Source organism: Euwallacea similis, chromosome 6 (genome assembly GCF_039881205.1).
Source record: "Euwallacea similis isolate ESF13 chromosome 6, ESF131.1, whole genome shotgun sequence".
NCBI lineage: Eukaryota > Metazoa > Arthropoda > Insecta > Coleoptera > Curculionidae > Euwallacea > Euwallacea similis.
This window is the reverse complement of record NC_089614.1, coordinates 5,092,086-5,119,928: the sequence shown is the minus strand read 5'-3', so window position 1 is coordinate 5,119,928 and position 27,843 is coordinate 5,092,086. Positions and strand designations below refer to the sequence as shown.

Sequence of the window (27,843 nt, the reverse complement as noted above, 5' to 3'; positions counted from 1 at the left end):
AAGGAGATCCAAAAAAACGTAGTGATTGTCTATTGTTTTGTAATTTTGAAAAAATCTTCAAAAACTGTATGTTTTATATTTGTTTTAGTAATGTCAAATCAAACAAATGGTAAAAAGAAAACTGAAGACAAACCTCCGACGATAGTAAGTCATTTAGAATCAGCATTTGTAAAAGACGCGGAACCAGTGACTATTTCCTGTCGTATAATCGGAGCCGACAAATTCGACGTAATTTGGTTGCACAACAACAAAGAAATCAAGCCCAGCAAGGACTTCCAATACGTGAACGAAGCCAACATCTACAAATTGATAATAGCCGAGATTTATCCCGAAGATTCGGGAGTGTACACTTGCGAGGCGTTCAATGATGCTGGAGAGAGCTTCAGCAGTTGTACGATAAACGTCATGGTTCCCGGGGAACAGCCCAAGAGTCCTGTTTTCAAAACATTCCCGATTTCCGCCACGGTATCAGAAAACGAAATAGCTACGTTCGTCGCTGAGACTGAAGAAGAACCTTTGCAAATTAGCTGGCTGAAGGACGGCAAACAAATAAAAGAAAGCAGTGCCAAATACAAGTTTACCGCGGACGGAAAACGATACACATTGCAAATTGTATCATGTGACTCGAATGATATCGGCCAATACCAAGCCAAAGCCATCGGCAAAAAGGGAGAAACGTTCTCTGCATTCTCCCTTAATGTTGTTCCAGCTGGTCAGCTCTAAGTGCTTTGACTGCCCAAAAACGCTAGCAAATTAACGACGAACGACTTGCTCCATTTGTTATTTATTATTATTTGTATAAATAATGTTTATTTATAAGAATTTTGTATCCACTGCTCTGCCAGGGAAAAAATCACTTGCTTAAGGTTTCAACTTGTCGTTGTCTTAGCATCCTCAAACTTACCATCTTCAACGTAAGGCAGCTACAGGAATGGTCTTCTGCGAGTTATTTTTTGATTCTCGGGCAGGCGCCAAACGCACTTTTCGTTGTTTCCGAACTAGGAGCAAAACTATCGATTCTTTTTTGCTTTAAAATGAATGAGGAGAGATTATTTATTTATTTCAGTGTGAAAGTGCTTAAGCCATATTTTCATTACGCCATCATTGTTCAGTATTTAAGTTTCATTACACATAAAATGCGTTATCGCTTGTGCAAAGCCATACCAGAAAATTGTATCATATTATGTAAAATATAAATCTATAATTTTTATTTATTTCATTTGCCAATAAACCTATTTGTCTAAACCCTTATAAAAACAACACGTCAAAACTAAAACAACAAAAAATCAGTCTGTCTAAAGCAATCAAAACCGCAACATGTTAAAATCTATTCCCTACTCTCCGCACTCGCAGACCCCCCAAAATCAGTAGCACCTCCTCCCTGGATTAGGCTTCTTGTGGTACTTAGCCCACCTGCATTCACTTGCCCTTGCACTGGGAACCCAGCTTGCTGATTACCACCACGTCTGTGTTGCTCGATATGGTCAGAATTTAACAGCCAGAAAGGTCTATTTTCTCTGGGCCATTGGTTCAATCTGTTCACTAATGCCACATCTCCTCTAGCGTCAGTAGGAATTCTCTGAGAGGTAAAAGAAGACCCAGACCCATCTTCTCCCACTCTATTTGCAATGCCTCCGGCAATATTGTTGCCTGTATTCTGGGTGTCAGAAAAACCTCCGAATCTACTGGCCAGTTCTGGATATCCTTTAACACTGGAGCCTGCATATGTTGGACGTTGAGCCAAGGAGAAGGTCGCAAGACAAAGAAAAATGACGGATGAATATAGCTAAAAACAAAAAAAAATGATTTAGTTTTTAAAACTCTCATAAATACTATCATTATGATAACATTGCTGTGTAAAAACTTATTGAACTCGAACCAATATTCACAGAAAAATAAACAACCTAGCTCTTACATATAAAATAAAATTGTATCGCTATTTAACAAAAATTATAAACAAAATCACCACCTAGGTATTATAAGAAATGGGTAGGTACTTACCATTTCTAATGGTGACTACCTGAAGGTTGCAACTGCAAAACAGAGACACGGTAACAAATAAGACAACCGATAACCCACTGCTGGTCTTGACCAAGATCAGAACACGACTGATTATAAATGAAGCCGGGATTCTACTTACAAAGGAAGTACGAAATTACCAAGAAATTGTAAAACTGGACAATGAATACGCTTCGTCACTGTAAGGAAAACCCAAAAGTCTTGCTACTAAATTAAGTGCAGAATTCTCATGATGGTTTGGGTTAGGGGAAAAGTCCTTTTACTTGTTTAATAAATTCAATAAGTATTTTTTATGATAATAACTGTTGTGATGACCTGTTTTCGACTGACCGCCGCGTTATCTTATGCTAATATCAAAACAGGATTATGCTGCTGTGCTATACAACAATCGTAATAATAAATATTTAACTTCCAAAATGTATTTAAAGTAACTTATGGTAAGGTGAGGTAAATTTAATTGTGCAAATTATTAAAAGAAAAATTTCTTAAGGGGATCTTTTGCTATCAAATTCTCGTTTTTGATGCAAAAAAATATATGAAACATGGTTAATTAATACTCTACCATTCAATCTGTATCATTAATTAAGAATTATATAAGATATGCGGTTTTACATGGTTTTACCTTCAAATTAATTGAAACTTATATACGATGGTTCTTATCTAATGAACCAAACTTCATTCACATATTATTTCAAGAAAATTAAAATCATTTGTCTACATTTGTCTTATAAACAAATTTATAGTTATCAGTATAAAAGGTGTCAAAGTTTCATTTACGTTGATGAACCAATAAAAAATTATTAGAATCCAAAGGGTGAGATTCTTTTTTAACCTTCCTGAGGTAGTCCTCCACTGATCCTTTCTTTCCGACAAATCAAATTCACAATGTTTTTGTAGTGATAATATTTCATTTCCACATACTATGTCTGTGTTGTATACGAAACTTTAGACCGAAATTCGGGTATACTAAGCCTTAAGTTTACGACATGAAATTAAAAAATATATTTTTAGAAAGTTCAAGTAGCCCTTTTACCTCTTCATGGTGTCCTGAAAATTATAATAAAAATATGGCGTTTTATCCCATATTTTTGCAAATAACCATAAAGCGATATGAGCTATACATAAAGTCAACAGTAAAAAGAAGGAAGCGGAAAAGTTTCTAAATTGAACAGTGATTTCGATTTTTGATAGAATTTCCCACAATGTACTGAAGAGCTTGGGAGTAATTTTAAATACACCCCGACTATTTTCATAAATATGTAAATATCTCATTGTTTAAGTTAGTTTAAACTAAAAAATATACTAGCAATACACTGTTTGGTTGAACAAAAGTTCAGGTTTCATTGAATTTCTGGACCTCAAATAAAGGTTTAGCCCATGTTCAGAGTTTAGAGAATAAAGGCAATTCAAAGGTTCAGGGTCAAACTATGCCTGGAAAATTGGGATTTTGTATTACATATTTCTTCTCTGTTGCATTTAAAATTAAAACAGAATGCGGATCCCACAAGAAAAATACATACATATACAGTGAGGTTTTTTTATCTCTAAACATACCTCGTTATTACTCTACGTTCAATTTAAAAAAACACATCTCAATGCAAACAACTAACATTACACAGCGAATATTTAAAATGTTAAAGTCAGTCTTCTGTTATTAATTTCCGAACTTTTCAAAAATTATGTATCATAAAGAAGAAAAAATAAAAATATTCAATTTATATCAAAGTAGTAATAGTTTCTGAAATGTATGGGATTTATTCGCAGCAAAATATCCAGGAAAACCTATACCTGTCATTGGAACCATTCACTATATTGTAAAATCGTTTAACTCGGAAGGTTGTGTAGTCCATTCACATAAATAAAGACTTAAGATCTCACATGTCCTTACTGAAGAAATGAAGCTAAATATTTTGCAATTTTAAAATTTTCATTATGTAAAACTTTAAGAGTTTAAATACAAAGCTTACAAATATTCTAATCATTAAGTATTGTATGAAGCAGGTAGAATTAGAAGAACAGATTTTTGGGAACGTGTACAAAATTTGCTCAATGACAATGGGAATATTTTAGTAAGCATTTGTTTTACTGATAAAACATCCTCCTCCCTAAATGGTTGTGTAAATTCTCAAAATTATAGATAAGAACTTATTTTAATTCTGTTGTATCTTGTTACATTTACATTTTTTATTATTCCTTAGGTAATAGTCAAATAAAAATACCCACGTACAAAATTTGACCCACACACAATATAATGCGAAAGTTAACGTTTAGATCGGCATAATTGATGATATCCTTAATGAGACATTTTTTATTCAAGGAATTCTCAATGCAACTAAATTTTTAGATCTTCGCAATCAAATTTTACCAGAAATTACAAATTTAAATATTGAATATTGAAAATCCGTGGTTTCAAATGGATGGTGCTTCTTTCTATTCAACAAATATTGTTAGAGAATCATCAAATTATGAATTTCTGGATGGGTGAATAGAAAGATTTGGACCAATTTTATAGACGCCCAGATTTCCAGATTTTCATCTCTAATAATTTCTTTCTTTGGGGCTACCTTAGATCTAAGATTTATAATAACGTTCAAATTCAAAAGGTGGAAGAACTAAAACAATGAATACATACTGCTTGTAATGAAATAAATACTGCTTTTCTAAGAAATTCTGTGTGACAATTTGAAAACCGTCCTGCCTATTGTTTGGAACGAGGGTACTTTGAATGTCTACTGTAAATTTCTAATTTGTTTCACTTTTACATATTGTTGTTGTTTCGAATAAAATTTGAATGTTTACCATTCACATATCATATAAACGTTATTTTGCATTAGTAGCTTAATGCTGTTAAATGAAGAAGAAACAGTAGCTTTTTAATAATAAATGATTAACTTTCATGTCAAATTATTAAAAATTTGAAGTTTTAAACATTTATGTAATGTTGACTGCTTGTGTTCCAATGCATTCGGGAGTATTTTTGAAAATTGAACATGGGGTAATAACATGGTATGTTAGAGCTAAAAAAAAACTTCACTTTATATAAGCTGTTTTGGAAGTTTATTGAGATTCTCAATCACCATATCATGTGTGCAATTGTCGTTTACTTGTTTATTTAAAGTATTTGTATTGAATTACCTGAGGTTACTAACACAGATTCTTCTCTAAGCAATCGAGGGATGTTTACAAAAGAAAGCCTCGTAATAATGGAAAGCACTAATTCCATAAATTAACAGAAACTGGTCAGATATTAGGGATAGCAGAAAGTTATAATAGGTGGGCACTTTGCTCTGTTATACCTGTTACCTAGTTTATGACCACAGAAATATAAACCAAGATGCCTTATATCTAATGCGTCCATCATTTGAAAATGATAATTAAGGGTGCTACTGTATTGGAACCCAACAATGTTAGAATATCGAAATTGCGTGGGATAAACTTTGCCTGTTAAAATATGCAAACGTTGGTGCGTTGCCTTTATTTTCTACGAGACTATATTCAGAATAATATAAATAATTCAATTTGAAAAAAAACGTTTTTTCTTTTAGTTTAATGACATGATTTAGACATTGTCTTAAGACAGACATGCAAGTGACATATCTGGGGATCGTTCAGAAATTTGACACCGGTGTGAATAATATCTTCGGTTATTTATAGAAAAGGAATGGACTTAAACAACGCTTTTCCTGGCAATTTTTTGAAGTCGTTAATCAATGTGTGCTCCCATTGCTTAATTTTAGTTATAAAACTATTATTTTTTTAGTGTTCAAAATAAGAACAATATGGTACTTGTCACTTAATTGCATCACCGTGTATATGCATTTCCTCAATTTCCCCCTCTCACCTCAATTATTTGCATAAGAGAGAAAAGTACGGTTTTTATTCCAAAGAACAGTTCGCAGATATGAACATTCGAGGGATAAAAAGAACTTTTCTTTATAAGTGAATCGGGAATAGTTACACCATTTATACAAACAAAATCAATAGGAGGTCGTGTGGAATTACTTTTAGTAGAGTATAATATATACACTGTGTAGTGTGTGTGAGAGAAAAACATTTAAAAAACAAATTATGAGAGAATTTTGTAGGAAAATTGATTAACGAAACTGCCGGAACTGGCAAATAATTATTTTTATTACCAAAATGTTGTCCAGCACTAAAACCAATGCACGCCATAATGCTGAAATTCAGCGGTGTTGCCGGTTGTGCGACAAATTCAGTATTCTTATATACATGGTAAATTAAAGATTGTCAAAACACGTAAACATACAACAAATTTGGCAACACCACATTCTATTGCAAACATTATTGATAACATTTCCGTTCATGTTAAGTTTAAATACATCACTAACCGTTAACGGGTAGGTTACCCTTAGGTCCGAGTACTAGTTGCAACTTATCTATATAATTATTCTTCACCTTGAGACAAATTCGTCGATGATAACTTTTCGCATTTAGAACGTGAAAGTTGACAATGAAATCACGTGGTTTATGAGTTCCATCGATTTTAGTACTGGACACCCTATATATATATATATATATATATATATATATATAGGGTATCCAGCATTAATGCTTGGTGAAAATAACAGCTAGAAATACACAGAATCGCAATGATTTTTTATTGGGGAAGCACGCTAAAATGTATCGTATTATACGGCTTGTGCTATTAAGATGATAGAACCTCTTTACAGTCGCGTCGGAGGAGCATTTTAGATCATTTTTAGTTACACATTAATGTTTTTTATACGGATTTTGGATAAACGCGACATCCAATCGGATGTTTCTACGTGAAATGTTCTATTGTATACCACCATATATAGGGAAAATGAACAAAAACACCAAAATTCTAAATAAAAATAACATAATTTATTACTTAGTAGCTATCACAGAAAATGAATTTCACCTTTGCGTACCTGTCCCTTCACTTTACCATCACAAACCAAAACACCACGGAATTTTCCGCTTGGAATGAATACGGTAATCTCAGCGCCGTCTCCTGCCTCCAAATCATATAAAGAAACTGAATCCATCATTGGGAATCCAAAAGAGTTGATTTTGACTTGTTCACGTCTTAATCCTTCAAGAGCGGCAATGCGCTCCTGACAAAAAAGAAGCATAATTATTAGCATCACTAGAATAGGGCACGTGTGATAACTGATAAGGCCCGCAGCACAGGAATGTAACTAACTATAAAGTCGTTGCTATTGGAACTTTGACACGTATAATTAAAATTTTTGATTCATGTGTTGCCGGCCTGAGATTTTTTGAAGATTTGCACTTACTTTGATTTGTAAAATGGTCTCGTTTATTAAGCACTTGATAATATGACCGCCTAATCCAGTGTAAACTAACTGCATTTTGTTGAATGTTGAATTTCTACACGATTATTGAAAGATGGTCTCAATAGAAGCACGTGCACTTTATATGCGATGCAGCTTTAGAACGGACTTTATACTACTAACCCAAATAAAGTGCGAACAAGAAATGAGCGATAGGCAGTCGCACGAGGCGTATTTATATGCGACACTGTCAAAATGCTGTCATTTGTCTTACTAGAGCTGGGCACATAACATTTTTATGATCATTTTGATTTAAGGTTTTCAATTTTACATCAAAAGCACTAAAATAATGGACACCAGTTGAATTAAATTAAAACATTTTCTTATTTTATGAACCAGATTTTGCGATTTACTGTTAATTCACAGCAAAAAAATGCGACATTTAAAAATTATTGCCGAGTTCATTTTAGTGATAGTTAAACTCTTTATGATTTAGGATCTATGTGATTTTTTAATCATAATGCCCTTTAATCCGGAAGCATGTGATGAGAAAAGCGGGTCTTACCCATAAATTAGTCCGTACACACAATCTTATTAAAGCAAACCTGTTTCAGTGCACATATCTAGTTTGGTTGAATTATCGAACTGAGATCGGTGCCTACATTAACCACATTACAGGTAACTATGTATTGGCTAGATAGACTTCTTCGTTTCAGGCTTGTTGTTGGAAGATGGCGTTACACATGACATGTGCCACAACTGCCATTTCAGATAAAACAGGAAAATCCCTATCGCAAACACGAATCTCTGTTGAAAATCAGTTGTATTTCTGCATTACATGGTTCATTCGCGATTTATGTGTAAAATAATTGCAACGTTTTTCTGAAAAACTGGTTATTTAGCTAGCAAGCCTTAAGGATACTTGCTTAGGTCGTCTGTATAGATTGTATACTATGCCATAAATAATTCCAGAATTAGGACAAGGTTTCTGAATAGTGAAGTCGAGTAGTAATAATGCTTGACAAATTTGTGTTTATTCCGGGAATTGATGAATATTTACAAGTGTGATTTAATGGTATTTTGACTTATTTTTTGTGTCTCGCCGTGGAAAATATGCTCACTTTAATCGGAGTTTCTGAATTTGTTGACGAAACCAGAGATGACTACAATTCGCCTATTACATCAACTTTCGTTTCGCGAATGCAACAGTGTAGAAATACCATTACAGCATTGGAAGAGGTAAGATTCATTTCCGCAAGGGAAGGATGTAATAAGTATAAATAGTTACCTCATTTCCTCTTTCCCAATTCCTAGGTGAGAGTTCTTTGATAATGTCTTTCACAGGCTCATTTTTTCATCCATTTATTAGTGATAAGCCCTTATTTAAACAATTTTATGATTACTGTCTGAGAAAGGGGCAAAATCATGGAGAAATTTCCCAGTAGGTGCTTTCTAAACAGCTTTGTTTTAGTCTAAATCATACATAATGAATTTGCTATCTCATTGATATGTGTCATTTGGGGCTTTAGAACCAGATTGCTGCAAGTTAGAACTATTAAATTTTGAGATCATAATTTTAATTAAAAGGTAACATGAGAGAAATTAAGAATTATTTTGGCACAGAAAGGATGTAATGAATTTACATGCCAACTTAATTTCCTATTTCCTAATTAAAAATTGCTAAGTCAGAGTTGCTTTGTAACCTTTTTCCTTTTGTAGATTCATTTCTATATCTGGCACACCTCAAACAAACTTGTTATTTATTTATATTTAAATAACAAAAAATGATAAATAGTTTTGATTCAAAGTGTCAATTTCTTGATTTTAGGGAGTAGAACATTCTCCAGAAATTACGTCAAAATAATTTTTTTGATTTCACTTTGAGAAACTTGGCCAATATGAATTTGTGCACTCTGAATACAAAAACCACTTATATGTACATTTGGGATTTTTTATTCCCAAATTAAGTTCATGCATGTTATCCTAAACTCCTTCAAGGAGTGTGTAAATTATGGAATTAATTTTATATAAAATCATGTAAATAGGTTTTCCCTGCAAGATAGCAAGTAGGAAGATAGATAATGTAAGGTAGTAAAATGTTCAAACATTAATATTCTAAAACCTGAAAATATTTTATATATGAACACATTTTGGCAAATATGTTTCATATTTTATGAGGAATTCAAACACTCAAAAATACTTGGGCCATTTGCATTTTGATTATGCTGTGATGTTGATCTTATGTTCAATACTACCATATTGTATCTGTATTACTGCTAAAACAAGAACCTTCTTTATTCAGTTATTCATTTTTTTCCTCAATTGTAATTACCTACCTTCATGTTAATCCATTTTTTTAAGGAAATTAACTCTTATAAGTATTTTATCAATCATTTTCTATAGTAAATATTATTCAACTTCAAATTTAAATTTACTTAATCTCCTACGCAGGTTTAAAGTTAATAGCTTACCTAGATTTATCTGGGTTGCCTCGTTTTAATAGTTTATATGCAAACAAACTTAAATTTCAAGTTTGGTGGCTGTGAAAATAGATATTTTAGGACACACATCATCCAGTCTGAATTTTAGCATAACAAATTTATTACTTTACAGACTCTGGATTATGATAGAGATGGGTTGAATAAAATGAAAAAGGCCGTTAAGGCCATCCACACTTCAGGAATATGTAAGTATCTGATTAAAAAATCAATCAACAAATTTTAATTACTTTTGACCTAGTTAATTGACTAATTTTACTGTTATCATCAAAATTAACAATTCCTGTTTAATTTTTAAATGACATAACATGCTGGAAGTGGTGACACTAATTCAATATTTCAGGCCATGTTGATAATGAGTCGTGCCTGGTTAAGGCGTTAGAAAAAATAGGCCAAAATGCAATCACAAAAGAGCATGAAGAGACTATAGGAAATGCTTTCATGAAATTCGCTGTAGTAACTCAGGAACTATCTGCTCTTATGAAAACTTTAATGCAAAACCTCAATAACATTGTCATGTTTCCTTTGGATAGTCTCTTGAAAGGGGATTTGCGAGGAGTTAAAGGAGATCTGAAAAGGCCCTTTGATAAGGCTTGGAAGGACTATGAGAGCAAGTATGCAAAAATTGAAAAGGAAAAGAAGCAACAGGCCAAGGAAGTTGGTTTAATACGTTCGGAAATTACTGCCGCAGAAATTGCTGATGAAATGGAAAAGGAGAGGAGGTTATTCCAACTTCAAATGTGTGAGGTAAAAAACTTATACCACTAGTAATGTTTTACCACTAGTAATTGTAGTCACTAATACTGTTAGTAGTAGCTTTGTTTGGATCTTGTTAGATTTACAATTTTGAATATTGAATAAGTGTAAGTAATGAAGCAACATTATTTCTCATCTAAGTATGACTAAGAATTGTTTAACGTAAACTGCTGTAAGCCGAGTGACCACGATGTACGTATGTAAACATTTAAATTTGCATTTTGAGAAGGTTCTTTATGTGATATGAATTTGCAAGTGACCACGACCGACCGTGCATTTTAATCCTGGAAAATATGCAGAATTTTATTATTGCAAACGTTAATGACCTCTAAGAATTGTCCAATTTTTTTCGCCCAATTTGCTGGACAGGATGTATTAAATTAGAGATGGTTTATACATGCAGATTTCAGATTTTCTGTTATCAGTCGACAGACCGTGCATCCGGGGCAGCAATGGAAATAAAAACGACAAATGTTACCACACAATTTTTTTTTCAGTATCTCATTAAATACAATGAAATCAAGACGAAGAAAGGGATCGATCTTCTTCAAAGCCTGGTGGAATATTACCACGCGCAAACCAAGTAAGTGCATCTATTTTGTGGCATTAAAGGTATTTGTCAGGTATTTATGCCAATTATTTTCTTGATAATAGGAATTCCTCTATTATTACCATGCCTGCAAAAGACGGCTTCAAAGGGAATCTTTAAATTACCTGTTTTTTTTCTGCCTTTGTTTTAAGCTCTTTTGATTTTTTGACGCAGTATTTTAACAATGTTATTATTGTTTTAATTATAGTAATGTCAAAATTGCAATATCACAAACACTTTTTCAGCTACTTTCAAGATGGGCTAAAAACTATTGAGCATTTTGGGAATTATGTAGCTGATTTGAGCGTAAAGTTGCAAAAAATTAAGCAAGCTCAAGATGAAGAAAAGCGCAAACTCTCGGATTTGAGGAACCTCATTAAGTCCACTCCTAATTTGGATAAAGGCGAAGTAAGAATTTTTTTAGTAAAATTTTGTTTTATTACAAATAATGTTTTAGACATACTCCCAGATAGACAAAGGAGCTGCAGGATATTCTTTACATCAGTTGCAAGGAGATAAGCACCATGGAGTGACTAGAACTGGGCACTTACTTAAGAAATCTGAAGGAAAAATGAGAAGAGTGTGGCAAAAAAGGAAGTGTCGAGTTCAGGCTGAAGGCTACCTCGATATTTGCCATGCAGATGAAAGCAAGCCTCCCACAAGAGTGAATCTTCTTACGTGTCAAATTAAAATGGTTCCCGATGATAAAAGAGGATTTGATTTGATTTCTTGTAAGTATTTATTTTTTAATAAATTTACATCACAAACGTTTTTCTCTGTAGACAACAGAACATATCATTTCCAAGCAGAAGACGAAGTGGATCAAAGAGCCTGGATGTCAGTATTAATAAATTGCAAGGAAATGGCTTTAATGAAAGCTTTTGACGACAGTGGTAAAACCGGAAGGGACAAGGTGAACAGTTTTAGAGAACTGCAACAAGCCATTATCAAATACATACAAAAGATACCTGGAAACGACGCCTGCTGCGACTGTAATTCGCAAAATGGTAAGACCACTTGCTTATCAAATGTCCCCATTTGAATGTAATTTTCTTTCATAGACGCCACTTGGCTTTCAACTAACTTTGGTATAATAGTCTGCATAGAGTGTTCCGGGATTCACAGGGATTTAGGTGTACATATATCTCGAATCCAGTCGTTGACTTTGGATAACGTTGGAACTAGTCAGTTAGTATTAGCTAGATTTATGACCAATCACATGTTTAATGATATTATGGAAGCTCGACTGCCTCCAATCGAAAAGCTGGACCCTTCAAGCTCAATGTAATCTATTGTTACATGATTTATGTTGCTGTAGAGATAATATTATTTTTTCAGGGAAGAAAGACTTAACTTTATTAGAGCTAAATATGTAGAGAAACGTTTTGCTATAACAACTTGCTCATCTGAACAAGAGAAACTATTCGACCTTGAAGAGGCAGTCAACAGGGGTGATTTGTCATTATTACTTCAAGCATTTTCTGAAAATGTAGATTTAGGAGCGTGTTTGCCCTCATCTGTAAGTTACAATTAAACTTTTTTCTTCTAATTTTCATTTAAATCTTATTTTGCAGAAAATCGGTGAAACAGCCCTGCATAGAGCCATAATTAACGAGTCAGGGCGAACTCTGCATATCGTAGATTTCCTCATTCAAAACATGTCCAATTCAACTCTCGATAAAACCACAAACCCACCCTCTCACCCTGAAGTAATAGGGTGTAACACAGCGTTGCATTTATGCGCTATGTACGACAAAGTAGAGTGTATGAAACTCCTTTTCCGAAGCGGCGCTGACGCCAACATTCGCAATTCCCAAAACAAGACTCCGATGGATATTGCTCAAGAATATGGAAACACTACATGTCAAGAATTGGTGAGGAGTAAATTATGGTAGAGTGTACGAATACTTATGGTTCAATTAATTTAGCTGCAAAACGCTGTGAATAGGCTGAAGAATTATTTTGATAACATTAATATAGACTGGAATTTGTCTCATGATGACGGGTCCACTGATTTCTCAGATGATGAAACCATTATTGAAGATAGAGTATGCAATGAGATTTTTAAAGTTATTTAATCTTAAATACATTTATTTTAGAATGGCTCTCTAACTCCTGAGAAGAAAAATAGGTCTAGACCTCCCAGTTATTCAGGTTGACGTCATTATTTATTTTGTTTCTTTTTGTTAATTTTTATTTTTGTGTCTAGCACCCAGTGCCCATGGGAGTATTAAAAAGAGAGTAGCACCTCTTCCTCCACCTACCACTTCAGGTCAATATGGCACCCTACCAAGCAGTCATACCAGGACTCCTTCTGATCCAATGACTGCGGGATATCATACATTGAATCATACACATCGACGGTCACCTAGCAGTGATTCCAGTTCTGGAAGATCTGGAATTCCCATTGGTAAATATCTCCTTTTAGTTATGTAATGGTGGATTGAATCTTAATTTATAGGGGGAAAATTAGTCATGCCAGATTGTAAAAACATTGACAAAATGGCGTTGTTACGAAGACCTCAAAACCCACCTCCTCCCGCTCCCTTAAATCGACTTTCCAATGGGAGGTCAAATGAAAGTATTTCTTCTATGGCGTCTGACATTGACATTCCAGGAGTAAGCCATAACCCTGTACCACCGCCACGTAGGGTAAGTTTTGGGTATATCTAAATTCATTTAACATATGAAAAGAACCACGAATTTATTTGAGATTTAAGTTGTTTATCAGACTAATGTGATTCGTAAAAATAAAATTATTGTTAGTTATTTAGGGCATGTATGTTAAGTGACTTAAGCACAATGTTGAAAGTGTTGAATGTTTGGTAAAGTTTGTCATACAACGCATGCATGCTGAATGCTCTCTCGATTCTCCTTTTTGTCAGTGAAAATTTATTATGAAACAAATACGCATTGTTTAGTACAAATTTTGAAAGTGTGGTACTTTATTTCCAAATGTAGCATTTGTGTAAAATATTGTGAGTCGACTTGAATTTGCAGAGACGGAAATGCCGTGTGGATAATTTTACTGAAGAGAATGATTCTAGCCTGGTAATGACGCAAATTAGATTTTTTCTTGTCATTAATATATTGCACTCGTTTTTTGATTATATAATATTGTGTTCGACGGGCCAGAGTGTGTTACATTTTGTTCTTAACCCAGCATGAGTGTTTACGTGGTGCATGGAGGCATACTAACGATTTGCTCACGTCATAAATGCTTTCTTGCAGTAAGGAAATATTTTGTAAGCAGCAATTATCAAACATTACATTCCGTGTGTTTAAGGGTGACTAGTTTTTTATATGGACACTTAGTGTGTATCGCACATTACTGAACATTCCTGCTTTTAAACATTCGTGTTTACCAGTGATTTATTTGACTGTTTAACGTAACAGAAAGTTCAATCCATGTATCAACTATTAAGTTTTTGACTGGATGATAATTTCCAAAAATTCCTAGTATTTTTAAAACAATTTCGATTAAAGGACAAATACAGAGTGGAACATTAAATAAAATTAATTACATTTTGATTAATTAGAATAAATTTGTACGGTCGTAAGTAAAGCTCCCTTCACCCTCTATTTCTTGAATCCTGTAACATAGAAAATTGAAACTGGCCACCAAAATCGACATATAAAAACGGTTTCTATGGTTATTTTTGTAAAGAAAATCGGAAATTGACCATTAAAGTATATACACACTTTTTTTTTGCCATACGTTATTCACTTCAAATTTTGAAATTTCAACTTCCTTTGTAAAAGGGTTTAAAAAATAAAAGGGGAGGGGGAAGCCAATCGTTAATGTTTATATTTCCCCCTTTATTTCCTACCTAAAGACCTGTCACATTACAAAATTATGTCAAATTGAAAGAAATAGTAAAATCCACGTATTTCCATCATGTAGTATATTAAAATGTTAAATTCGACAAATCACCGGTGAATATTGGTCAATCAGCTATATATGGGAAAAAGAAAACCCCATCTACGCATAACCCAAACTAAACAGTTTTTTAAATCAAAACATTTTTACAGGCTTCAGATTCGCCCCCTCAAAGAACATCCTCTAGTCCAATATCTACAGTATGTTCTCCACGTTCTGTACAGCCTGGTCGATTATCATATACAAGTAACGGCTTTTCGGGGTTAAGAAGATGCAAGGCTTTGTATGATTGCGCAGCAGATAATGAGGATGAACTCTCGTTCCAAGAGGGTGAAATTATAGTCGTGATTAAGGAGCAAACTGACGACGATAACTGGATGGAGGGTGTAGTGGAAAATGAACCGGATAGGACTGGAATGTTTCCTATAAGTTTCGTGCACATGCTACCAGATTAATTGTAAGTTGCCGTTGTTGTGCAACTCTCGGGAAAAATGTGTATTTAACGCGAATAAAGAAAATGTACCCTGGTAGAGTTATAAAGCAAGGGACGCATGCTCGAATGCGTAAATATCTTTTAGATGTTTGGACATGCGATTCTTGTAATGCTGATGCCAAGTTAGTATTGTTTGATTATTGTAAAAATGTACGTAGTTGTTCATATGATTTTTTTTACTTTATTATTTTGCGCTATTTATTAATTTAGTGGTACTTATAGACTAAGTGAATCATCAAACAACTAGTCACCTCAACAAGTTGATTTCCCCAAGATGCTTTTTTCCACGATATGCTGGCAGTTTTTTTCAATTTTAAATCTGGTAAGCCATACGATGTGATATAAATCACTCAGTGCAGTTCGTTTATTACAATTAATCTATTCATCAAATAAATCAGAACAAGCAGAATAAAATATTTCTAAATGCAGCAGAAAAAGATATTTAGATGTTGTCTGGCTTCAATTTCATTTTATGTGTCATAAAAAAGGGGTTAGTGGAGGACATGTGATGATTTTAGTTTCCTTTTTCGTCGTTCCGGTTTAACAATTTGCATTTTTACAGTGACCGTTTGTTTGTTTAAAGCGGTAATCAAATTTTTTTATTTGTTTCCTTAAAAATACCTCAAGCTAAATCGGAATGTAAACAGTAGAATAAAATGTGTATTGCCATATTATCGATCGATTATCGACGAAATAAACGAGTCCTTGCAGTCTATCCTGCTGCACCTTTGAAGGTGAGTATAGGATTTCATGTATATATAGCTATTTTTGTAGAAAAGCATAATTAATATAGATTGATTGTGAAATATTTTAAAACCAAAGATCATAGAGAAAGCTATCTGTCTGACCAGTTTTTCTTTAACTGCTTATTGTAATGAAGTTGAATAAATTTACAATATATGTGACTGATTAGGCACGTGTGTTATTGTAAAATCCCAGTGTAAAAATATAAAGACAACATAAAGCCAATAGAGGCACGCCTTCATTTATTACTCTAGTATGCCTGTAGAAGCTACAAATTATAATATTTTGTAAATACTTCATGTTACGTATTTATGGCATGGAATGTGGAAGGTATTAAATCTAGAGTTAGAACACAATTTTTTTATCGGTCGTTATCATAAAGCTTAACATTAATAAAAAACCATAACGTTTCTAATCTTCTAGAATGCTAATTAACATATAAACAATAAAAATAATGATAATGAAAATGACTTTTAAGAGCAGACTTAAGTGGTTTTATCAAAGGTTCCTGACCTTTCCCATCTATATTACAATCAACATAGTTCAATAAAACGGCCAAACTTTAAATTAACAAAATCATTTAAGTACAGCTCCAAGCTGCTTACAGATTACAACACAGTTAAAACAGACTTAGGGGAAGGTGCTTGACATAAACAACCTCTTTTATAAAGGTTTCCTGATTTAATTGAATAAATTAGGGGTTTGAATGAACTGAAGGCGGGGCGGTGAATGTATAACGGCTCATTTTGGGGGTGGCCGGACCAGATAAGTCTTCGGAAAGAGGTCTATAAATGGATCCACTATGTTTCTTTTCAAATTGCGCGGTCAATCGAGGAATTATTTTAATTCTCGGCAAATTAGCTTTGTACATATTGGCACCGTTGTTACGTCTCAAGAAACAAAGCGTGATTACTACGACAACAATCAAAACCGCTAGAGCAGTTAAAACGAATACTGAGGTAATAGATAGGATGTAAGACACCCTTGCCAAGTTGTTCTCTTCTGCAGACTCTGAGGCTGCAGTGACTGGCTTCTCCCCATCTTCGTACTCGTCAGATTTATAGTCGTCTTCGTAATTGTAGTAGTCATCATCATCATCATCGGCTGGGAGCTGCTCAAGCTGTTCATGTTCATCGTTAACACCGTCAAATGACTTATGCGAATCATAGTTCATGTCAATTTTTTCGTCATCAATTTCGGTCTCTTCAATGTCATTTGACACTTCTGGGCAGTAATCTTTACGTAATTTGTCCCAACCATTATTAATAAAAGTATCTATGTCATCGATCAATGGTTCGTAATATGGTTTTCTGCTATCCACAAGATTGACTGACATGGATTCCAGATGGTTAATTGCTTTGCATAGTTTGTCATTGAACTTCAGGGGGTTATCAGATAGATCGATGATTTCAAGCTTCGGAATGATTTCAAAGTCGCTGACACTCAGTGTAACTAATTCGTTTGAAGGTAAGTACAATTTCTTAAGTGCGTTAAGGGTCGTGGCGTTATTGCTCCATAATTTGTTGATTTTACAGTTGCTGGCATCTAGTTTGTTTAACACATGGTTGAATGCGAAGTTCTCAGGGTTTAGCTGCAGCAATGGGTTATTGGCCACATTAAGAGTTTCCAAGTTTTTATTATTGTCAAAAGCATTTGTCAAAATTTGAATCTTATTGTGAGATAAATCTAACATCAATAAACTTCTAAGGTAAGTCAACATATCTTGGACGTAGGTCAACCTGTTATGAGACAAATTCAATTTCACCAGTGTGGGCATGGATTTGAAGACATTTCGATGTACCATCGTCAGATGGCAATTTTGGCAAGAGAAGTCGTACATTTGAAATATGTCATTAGCCAAAGTGAAATTTGGCAAATTTTCAAATTTGTTGCCATCTAAAATAATCCTTTCCAGTTTGTGATTGCGACTGAACACATCATCATCTAATGTGGTTAAATTATTGTTTGCCAGGTTAATAAGTTGCAATTCCGTCATAAAAGCCAAATCAGCGGCCTTCAAGTTTGTGATTCTGTTATTCATCAGATTAAGTTCATTTAGATCAAGCAATTTCTGGGTCGACCGAGAGTCGAAAGTTGTCAGGAAACAGTTTTTCAATGACAAAGTTTCAAGGTTGTTGGAGGTGTTCAAAAAGAACATCTTCAGAGGATTGTTGTCTAAGTACAGGCTGTTTAGCATCTGGTTGTTTACAAAGATATCGGCAGAAACTCTACTTATTTCGTTATTGGAAAGATCCAATGACTCCAAGTCGAAAACTTCAGCGAAAGTAGTAATGCTGATCTCTTTAATGTAATTTCCGGACAAGTTCAGTAGCTTAAGGGAAAGCAGATTATCCAACGGAGGGATGACATCCAACTTACAGTTTCCAAAATGCAGCTCTTCAATGACCTCGGAGTACAACTTCGGATTATCCTCGAAAGCACAATCGATGAAGAGTACAGTCTTCACGGTGTCGAATGCATTTTCGTCGACGGATCCAATTCGAGCCTGCGAAATGATCACGTCTTCCAACTTCGGCAATGTTTTAAATGTGTTTTTGTCAATTTTGGTTATCGTCACGTTGGAGAATTTAACAACGTTTACATAGTTTTTTTCTAAGTTGTGAAACAGCGTTGAATTGATAGTCACTGGACCATTGCAGCTTGCTACATTCAGAATATTTGGGAGCTGGTCCACGCAATTACAATTTGGCACACAGATTCGTTTGATCGGAGGCAATGCCAGTACCACCGACGCCGCTACCACCAGGAGGATCAGGATCTTCATTGATCTAAAACATAAAATGCGGTGTTATCTAAGAGGCCGCTCGACCGAAGATCGGATAAAAAGCGTTTAGCTGCCAAAACGGCTCTTTGGGCACTATAAAGTATTTTCCAAGATCGTGACGGTACATTGAGTGACAAAGTAAATATTGGTTTATTCAGTTAGAAATGGTTGGTAAAAATAATGACCTTCTACCTCGCTGTAGGACGTTTACAAATTAAGTCACGGACCTGTTAGGTGGTCGATTAATTACACTGAAGTCAGCAGATTTCAAATATAACTAGGATTTACTTTTTAGGATATTTTTTACTGACCTTAGAAATCTTTATCGGTTTACAATGCATGTGATAAGTATCTACGTCGCAATTAATTTGAAACAATTAATGGCACATATGCCTCGTTAAATAAAAGATATATACTATGTGAACGTTCTGTATAAAACCAACACATACATATGTTTAATGTTTAAGTCTGGTTTATTTGTTCTCTGCTACTGGTGACGAGACTGCTTTATATTCGATGTAGTCAATATTCCTATCGCTTTTAGATAATAAATGAGCTATAATTGACTATTCAACAGGCAACAAAGCTTAATCAGTCGATTTAGCGAGCACTTACTCACAAATCAGTAAAGAGGCAACTTAAAAACAGCCTTGGAATGTTTGGTTAAACCCACTCAAAACTGGCATTGAGGGCCGTTTGTACCAAGCAACTATTTAGAAAATTTGCTCAAGGGTTCCTCAATTTCAAGTGATGACTTGACGCAAACGGCTGGGGCATTTTTTTATTATACTCAATGACACTACTTTGTTTCTCAAAATACTGCTTATCTAAGTAAACCCACTACATATGCATAGGTATGGAATATTTTAATTTTTAATATTACCGCGGACGAAACATGCCCTCTCATAACGGTACTCCAACGCTCTTACCAACCGAGTTTATCAATACGTTCTTAATATCACGTATGTGTATTGAGTTGAAGTTCGTGGGGACTCTGGAACCTTGGATTGATTCTGAACGTAAATAATTAATTATAGAACAATGAGGACTGTTATTTTATTGAAAAAAGTTTTTAGACTATGAAACCTAAATTTTTAAATTAAAATGTTATCGCTTCCTGTTCGATCGATTAATTGTACCGCTATTTTTTTAAATTGGTTCCTTAAATTCCGCTTCTGACTGATAATACCCCGCAAAGAATGATTATTTGACGAATTTACATGAACACATCTATACGGAAATTACACACGCTTCTTGAGTAATTGTTTATTTTTCACTAGGAACATGCACAAATATGCCGACTTCTGAATATTAGACTTCCAAGTATATAGAAATTTTCCCGAACCGGTTTAAATTATATAGATGGAAATGATAAGATTGATAGCTTATGGTAATGATAATATGTAGTTAAAAAGACGTCCATAAATATCTCTAACTGTCCAAATCTGATGCTAATAGACAAATATTTCCTTTGTCTCTTCAATTGCTTTTTCAAAATGGTATGCGACAATGCCAGAGAAGGTATCGTTCCTGTTACATATTTGATTTATTATATCCTACTAGAATAAGCATTCATCAAATAAACTCATCAATTGCTAATGAGTTAGGTAGGTGGGTACTGCCCCTATTTGTAGGTATTGACTCTGCAATTGACACACTTTTTGGGAAAAGGACAGCACAGTTTTGGGCCCATACCGATTTTCGATGAAACACTTGTTCATTACAAAGGAAGTAAGCAAATTTACACAGCCTTGGGCCTGATATCTCTCTGTTCATGCGTTTTATACCTGAAGATACACTATGCTCGACAAGGATTCTCCTAAGCTCGTCACGGAACCACATAATACTTAAAAATGAACACTTACCAGCAGGTTTTAATCCGCTCTGGCAAACCTCGATTGGTACTACACCAAAAACTGCGTCGCGACACTTCACAAAATGACACTGTTTTAACAAGTTCTCTCAGAATATCGAATAACGAATGTACCTGGCCAGGTAAGTGCTCGTATGGAGATGGTACCGCCTTGCATTAGTACTGCTGTCTGAATACAGGCGGCGAAGTGGGCTTTCAATGAAAACTTCAAATGAGTGCAGGTACTGAGTACCATGGGGTGGCGCATTTCGGACTTCGACGAACAGGTGGCAGCACACGAGGAGCGAAGTTTTTTGGAAATAAAATTGCCCAATATTATCTAATGTAATGCACGTGGACAATATGATGATGAAACATGTTTTTTCATTACGAAGAAGAATTTAATTCGTAAGCGTAAAACTTTGAAAAACAGAGTAATTGGACTGCGCAATTGTTCTAGCGATGCGACTGAAATTGATCAAGGCTGCAAATCGATGGTAAATTAAAGTCGATACTTAAGTCAAGTGTCCATGCACAGATGGGGCACCTTGACGCTTTAAACAATTTTCATGCATCACACCTCCCCAGTTTGACATTGAGAAAGTACATTTTGCCATAATTTGCGTGTACAAGTTCGAGGAAAATTATAAGCTCAGAGAAAAACCGCGGCCGGAAAACCCTTGAAATGACTATTATAGAATTGTGTATTAATCCGCGTGCAAATTTATAGAATGGTATTGTCCGGAATGAAAATTTGCAGGATGCGATATGGTATAATCACTTGTTACAGGAAATAGCATTAATTATCCATATGTGTAAGCTTTAAAAATATTTTAAGAAAACTATGTGTTTTTCGAATAAAAATATTATAACTAGAAAGTGTGGGCGTCATTCTTTTACCACCCATCAAAATCGCGAAGCAAGCAGGTCTAAAGCCCTTCCAGGTGATGACCCTTTAAGAGTGTATACTCCACATGAAGAGTTACCTAAAGCTTTTATACATCGAAAAACATTTCCCGTAAATCCACCGGGCTAAATCGATTATGAGATTTAGGAAACGTGCATGGATACTAAGAACCGACCATTGGAAATAAATGGAGGACTAATCTGAAGTTAAATAATTGAATAAGTAGAAACAAATTAGATAATAAAATTTAATCGTTCAACTGAAGCGAAATTGCGTATTTTGTTTCACTCCATGGAGGAGCATGCACGTGGACAAGTTTTGATTTCGCTCTGAACGTTCCGCATTAAGATAAAGGATTATTCCATAAAACGAAAGTAGGTGCTGTATCTTAACTGGGTGATTGATCCTTGCCGCACGTGTCAGGTTATTAATATGCAACTGGGTTACGAAATGACAGTTTTGCCGCACGTAAAAAAATGAAAACTCGGCCCTAGAAACTTAAATAGTAAATGTCAAACGGTGACATAATGACTAATAACGCAATAAAATATTGATTTTCCGGTCGTGAATTTAAATCCAGCCGAAGGGAAACTCCCTAGGGGCGGTTCTAGTTATATTTCTCAACAGTTCATCGAACTTAAAACTTAAATCTTTATACCTTTCGCTATTCCAGAATCCAGACAGACTTCCAATTTCCAACTAAATTTAATTGCGTCCGAACAAACAACCTCTCGGAGACTTCTAATAAAGCAAAATTGCCATAACTAAACTTAAAATTTTGTAATTAATTATTTTAAGCTTGTCAGATTATTTATACAATTGTGTCTATTTCTGCATTTATTTACTAACAAATTACTATTGCCATTATTAAATCCTGAAATATCATCTTAAATAAATAGTTCTAACCGCCCAAGGCGGATCGTTTTTTGTGTTTTTTTAGTTTTTGGGAACAGCGAAGGTTCTTGTTTCGGTAGAATTGCTCATTATTCTCAGTAAAACGTAACTGAGATTAACATTCATGCTTTACCAGGTGGACGAACGAATAGTCTTGTTAAAATTAAATTAATTAAAATTAGAGAGAGGAATTTCGGAGTGTTTTATACAATTTAAATATTTACCTATCATATATTTTACCGTTTATTTTTGTTTTTCCGCTCTTTTTGCCCAGGTTCTGGAGACGGTGCCAGATTTGTCACCGAAGCGTTAAGAGTGTTCGTCCGAGCCCTTGGTGAGGGGTGAAAGATATTCTCAGTTAGTTTTACCTCGGAAAATTGCGCAATTCTACCGCAACAACAACAACCTGTCCTATTCCGAAAAATTAAAAATAAAAATCATCTTACATGTGTCAAAACATTTAAATAACTTAATACAAATCATACAAAAGGTTCAAGCCGAATTACCATGCAAAACACGTACTGGAAGCATTTTTTCTATTCTAGAGGCTTACGCGAGCTTTCTGCAGAAACCTTTTTACACTTATTAAAGCTTTTAAAAATTTGTCCGTCCTGACAAATGATACGGATAAAACGAAATGTTTTTTCAAATCCGTCGCATAATAAATCCCAAGGCTAAGTAATTCAATTGGGCACCTACTTTCTCAAGGTTTAAAAATTAAAGCATCGTTTTTGAACTCGAATGAGTTAAATTTGCTTATTAACCTCAGGAACATCACATCGTCGTTTTCATGTCAAAAACCTGCGACGGGTTTAATGTTTTTTTTTTTTTAAATCCGAGTCAAAAATGCCGCAAGGATTCAGTTTAAGACTTTAAGACGTTTTTTTCCAAACATTTTTCAATTAAAAGTAAAAGTGTATTTTTTAATTCACGCATTATTCCTTCGTCTTTGATGCGGAACGTAGAAAACTTTTGATAAGTCTCCACATAGCAGGCTTTAACTTGATAATGACGACAGGAAAAAACCGCTTCTACACGAAAAACCGACTCCAAGAGTTTTTTTGGGGTGGCGGTGTATATGAGGTTCATCCAGAATATCCGCTTACAGTAAAAATATCTCATTTTATTTTGTTGGAATGAAGGATGTCCTTCAGCGGTAACGGAGAGTTAACGCTTAAGTATTTAAATAAGCCCGAGACGGCTTTCAGCAGTCGTAGAAGCTATTTCCTTTGGCACTCGTTTAATCCATGTTAAATGCAAATCACTGTCAGAGAAATAAACACTTATTAGGTTCGGAAAAAAGGCAAACCCGGTAACCAGCAATTACTTTGAAGATTTAGCGTGTCGTCTGTAATCAGTGCTCAGGGTTTGGGATTGACTTATCCCAATAAGGTAATCTCTCCGCTATATCGAAGGGGTGCAAACACACTGAATTCTACCGTAAACCTAAAGACGGTGTAAATATTATAATTCTACGTGTTACTCGCTTTATTCAAAATTTACACAGCGCGGGGGGTACTTAGGTTTAGTCGCTCTTGAAACTTTGAAAAGCTCTATAAGCCTGCACAAGCGGGGTTGTAATATATAGTGTGTTAATTAAGTATGTAGACGAGCTTTAAGGGGCGAATCTTTGAAGAATTTTAAGATCGCAAGGTCATATTAACCACAATGGCCAAGCACTCGAGTTACAGAGCGTTCAATTTAAAATTTCAATATCGTTTTTTGATTATACTTTTCGACGGTAACTTGACATTTTGACGGAGTTTTGCATGTCGGGAGAGCAGGTTATGGAAAACTTAAATATTTCACTCAACTTTTTGTCTACTGATAGAGGGTTTCGCATATTTTAATATACCTGACTTTAAATAGTCTTAGCCTTTTGTAGCTCACTCTATATAATCGTTGAATAAGAAACCTATTTTGAATTCATTTTGATTGATAAAAGTTACTCTTAGTATTTCGCGCTGAAAGTAGCCTTTTCGAAAAAACTGGTCTGGGGTTTGAGCTTTTACTATGAACATTACAAAATACACTTTGTAATTTACCTGTACAACGGAGAAAACAACTCAACCAAAGCAGGCCTTGGAAAACAACGCTCGCGTTTCCATGGCAGCAGATTGTCAAAATTGAATGACAGCGAATTTTAAAAACCTGACAGAGGTTGTCAAAACTTGAATTTAATGAATGCGAGTGTTTGCGTAATGAATTGTTGGCAGTGTTTAAAGCGATTTGCCAGCGCCGAAATAGCAGTCATGCATTTTGTCCACTTAATGACTTACGGTAATGACCAAGCTGAAAGACGAACGTGTCAAACGCTATCCCTCATCAAGTGTTCTCAAACGTCCCAACTTTTATCGATATTCAGGCAAGACTTTGTGAAATTGGTAGTTGCAAAAGGACAACAAATCCAGGGAAGGCTGCAAGAGTCCGAACGGGTGAGATTGAAGAAGCTGTGCAGTGAATATTGCACGTGTAACTATGCGGCACATAAAAAAAAATTGCCAGTAAAAATTCAAAATTTAAATCCGTTTTTTTCACAACTAGGGGTACATTTTGTCGGTAAAAATGATTAGAGAGTATGTTTTTATCCCAAAAATTCCGTACCATGAATTACAAGAAAGTTATGACTATTTAAATTCAGGTATATTAAATTGTTCGGCACCTTCTAACAAGAACTACTGGTAAACAAGAAAATGAGTAAATATTTGAATAATATTTTTCGTTATCAATTTTCCGGTATTCAAAACGTCTCCTGAATCGTACGTTACGGTCCAAAAATATCATTAAAAAACGAAGTTAAAATTTAAATTTTAATACTCTGTATCTCGAGAACTTAGCCGTTGCAGAACATGGACTTTTCGTCTCAAAATTCTTCAATGATTCACTCCTTAAAATTTGTCTATATGGTTAATTTACACACTGTATATATGTAGTATGTTAGTTCCCGAGATATCCTAATTTTGCAATTTTAAGTATCTCTGTACTTATTACCTCCTTTCCTACCTTATTTATCTAATCATCGACGTTGTAATCTAACTCTCCCCCGCTTATAAGTGACGACAATTACCGCCTTTTAATTTCCACAATTTCCCTTATTTAAATTTACAATACCCTGATATCGGTTTCAATTTCCCGGCGACGTCGATTTATCCTCTTTCGTTAGTCGCGTCTTATCGTCAGTTATTCGTTTTAATACGTTCGCTGCTACCTGGTCACCACACCCTAACGGAGAACTTGTTTTTCTATACGACCTTTGTATTTTAATATTTTTTTGCGTTCGTAAAAGGAATTTCGAATCAAAGCTCTAAGGGAGATATTGCGATCTGATTGAAATATCTCTTACATGTATACTGAGTAACTTTGATCCGTTATTGGTGATTTTGAGGGTGCGTCAGAAGTCAAAATTGAGTTGTCTTAAAATGCGTTGTCGACTCGGAAATGAGCTATCCTGGGTCAATAAAGAATTAAAATCGATTGATCGTGGATGCTGGATTGACCCCGGAACCGATACTTACCATCCATTTCCTATGTACTTGTAGCACACATTTTATGCCACTTGTGAAAATTTTACCGACTCAGAATACAATGTTATCCATTAATTATTACTCACGGAGCTGGTAATTAAAAAAGCAACTTTTCATGTATTAATTTTACTCTCGTTTCCCACAAAAATGTCTTGTAGTTTACGCATCAAAAATCCTGACGTTGCAGCTCGCCTATACATATATGTGTAGTACGTATTTTAGGTACTCTGCACCGTCGATATCTCGAAGATTTGTGGGCCAAATGGGGTCCAAAAATATATGAAATTAATCGTATCGATGAGCTTTATAAACCTATGGAAACCGGATGGCAATATCCCCTTTAGATTCCTTAAAATGCATTTCTAAGGCTCCTGACAAACAAATGCATCTAGGATCTCTATATGTGGCGTCAGCAGCAAGATCCAATTTCTCAAATACGTACCGATTTTATATTTAGTTTGTCGCCAAAAAAAAGGACCCAATAATTCGGCACATCGGATTCGATGAATGGGTTAATAAGTCGTGAAGTGGATGGGAGTGAGTGACCTTTAACTAGTTACCCCATAATAATTATAAATGTTTATTCTAGGTTTGTTTGGTATTCTAGGTTCACCACTGTAAACCAGTCAGTTTTCTTAACTCGCAGTTGATCGTTATTTTTGAACTGTAAACTTCATTTCGCGTTCGATCAAATTTCTATTATATTTCAACAGTATTACTGCAACCTACAATATAAAATACTGATGAATCGAGTGAAGCCAAATGAGCGCTGAGAGAAGCTGAAAAATTTGATACTTAAAGCATTTTTTGCGTCCTTGATTAACACCTATTAAAGTTGCATGAAGGGCGCTTTATTGTTAGCTTTCATTCATTAGTTTTTAATTTTTTCCAAATTTTAACACGGAATATCTCCACGAATTATACAGGATGCCTATTTCTGAAGTTCAAGCATGGGAATTTGGATAACCATAAAAGATACGAGGTCGGTTAAATTACGGTAAAGTTGTACAATTTGAAAAATGTCGATGACTTTCGGAGGTATTCGAAAAAAACTCAAATTTTGGATAAAAGCGTTTAGTTTTTCCTCAGCTTGTTTGATGAAGTAATTCAAAATGATTGACCGTTCATCATTGCCACTTTTCCTCTTGTACAATCCAACGTTTCGATTTTCGACAACTATTACCAGCTATATTTTTCTTATGAGGGAGACATCTTGGATTTTTCTCATTTTTGAATTTAGCTTTTTTCCGATTATGATGATGTAATATATGTTGACGTTAAGTTTAGCAGTTTGGTGGAAATACGGAAAATCCTATTTTTGCAATGAGGACTTATCGAATATCAAAATAGGGAACAGGTAAATAAGGAAGGTTATAAGAGATGCTTGAACGGTTCACCCTTCACTTCCAAGCACAGCTTTATGCGTCTTCTTAAAATCTGTATTGATCTTCAAACGTCCCTCCTTATTTTAGACCTTAAAATTGTGATGATCTTCTTAGCCAGCTGGTTAATATCGGTGGGTACAGATTTATAAATGAGTTTTTTCACAGTCTCCCGTAAATGATAATCAAATGGGTAAAGAGAGGTCCTTAAAAAGTGCAATGATCGTATCGCCAAATGAAT

At 34.7% G+C, this 27,843-nt stretch overlaps 3 protein-coding genes across 9 annotated transcripts in view; 2 read left to right on the top strand and 1 right to left on the bottom strand.

The window, feature by feature from the left end:
* The window catches only part of bent (projectin protein bent), a 50,741-nt gene extending 49,531 nt beyond the window's left edge, over positions 1-1,210 (top strand). For 5 of the 6 annotated variants that reach the window (XM_066391219.1, XM_066391218.1, XM_066391222.1 and 2 more), the window contains one exon: positions 89-1,210. In XM_066391219.1, coding sequence (XP_066247316.1) covers positions 89-723 — 635 coding nt within the window. In that variant the 3' untranslated portion in view covers positions 724-1,210. The remainder of the gene's footprint in view (positions 1-88) is intronic. The other variant, XM_066391223.1, reaches the window with a different exon arrangement.
* A 6,903-nt stretch (positions 1,211-8,113) lies between these two features.
* Positions 8,114-15,942, top strand: Asap (ArfGAP domain of ASAP). 2 transcript variants are annotated; one of them, XM_066391233.1, is made up of 16 exons: positions 8,114-8,537; positions 9,912-9,984; positions 10,140-10,543; positions 11,050-11,135; positions 11,387-11,549; positions 11,611-11,872; positions 11,924-12,148; positions 12,203-12,425; positions 12,480-12,660; positions 12,716-13,015; positions 13,070-13,189; positions 13,241-13,295; positions 13,351-13,551; positions 13,603-13,793; positions 14,142-14,192; positions 15,174-15,942. In XM_066391233.1, the coding sequence occupies exons 1-16, from the start codon at positions 8,412-8,414 to the stop codon at positions 15,474-15,476; spliced, it is 2,964 nt and encodes a 987-aa protein (XP_066247330.1). In that variant the 5' UTR covers positions 8,114-8,411; the 3' UTR covers positions 15,477-15,942. The 2 variants fall into 2 exon arrangements, with proteins under 2 accessions (XP_066247330.1, XP_066247329.1); XM_066391232.1 differs by having other exon boundaries at positions 8,115-8,537; positions 11,599-11,872.
* Positions 15,943-16,481: 539 nt separating this feature from the next.
* On the bottom strand, positions 16,482-21,057 carry LOC136409616 (leucine-rich repeat-containing protein 15-like). The gene is made up of 2 exons (XM_066391241.1): positions 20,909-21,057; positions 16,482-19,047 (listed from the first exon to the last, which is right to left on the bottom strand). The coding sequence occupies exon 2, from the start codon at positions 19,041-19,043 to the stop codon at positions 16,953-16,955; it is 2,091 nt and encodes a 696-aa protein (XP_066247338.1). The 5' UTR covers positions 19,044-19,047; positions 20,909-21,057; the 3' UTR covers positions 16,482-16,952.
* Positions 21,058-27,843: the final 6,786 nt, after the last annotated feature.

Bases quoted from the DNA above. Each gene is read 5' to 3' on its own strand.
- LOC136409616 (XM_066391241.1), bottom strand. From the start codon at position 19,043: ATGAAGATCCTGATCCTCCTGGTGGTAGCGGCGTCGGTGGTACTGGCA.
- Asap (XM_066391232.1), top strand. From the start codon at position 8,412: ATGCTCACTTTAATCGGAGTTTCTGAATTTGTTGACGAAACCAGAGAT. The intron at 11,550-11,598 runs GTAAGAATTTTT...ATAATGTTTTAG, and splicing joins CTAATTTGGATAAAGGCGAA to ACATACTCCCAGATAGACAA. The intron at 13,190-13,240 runs GTATGCAATGAG...CATTTATTTTAG, and splicing joins AAACCATTATTGAAGATAGA to AATGGCTCTCTAACTCCTGA.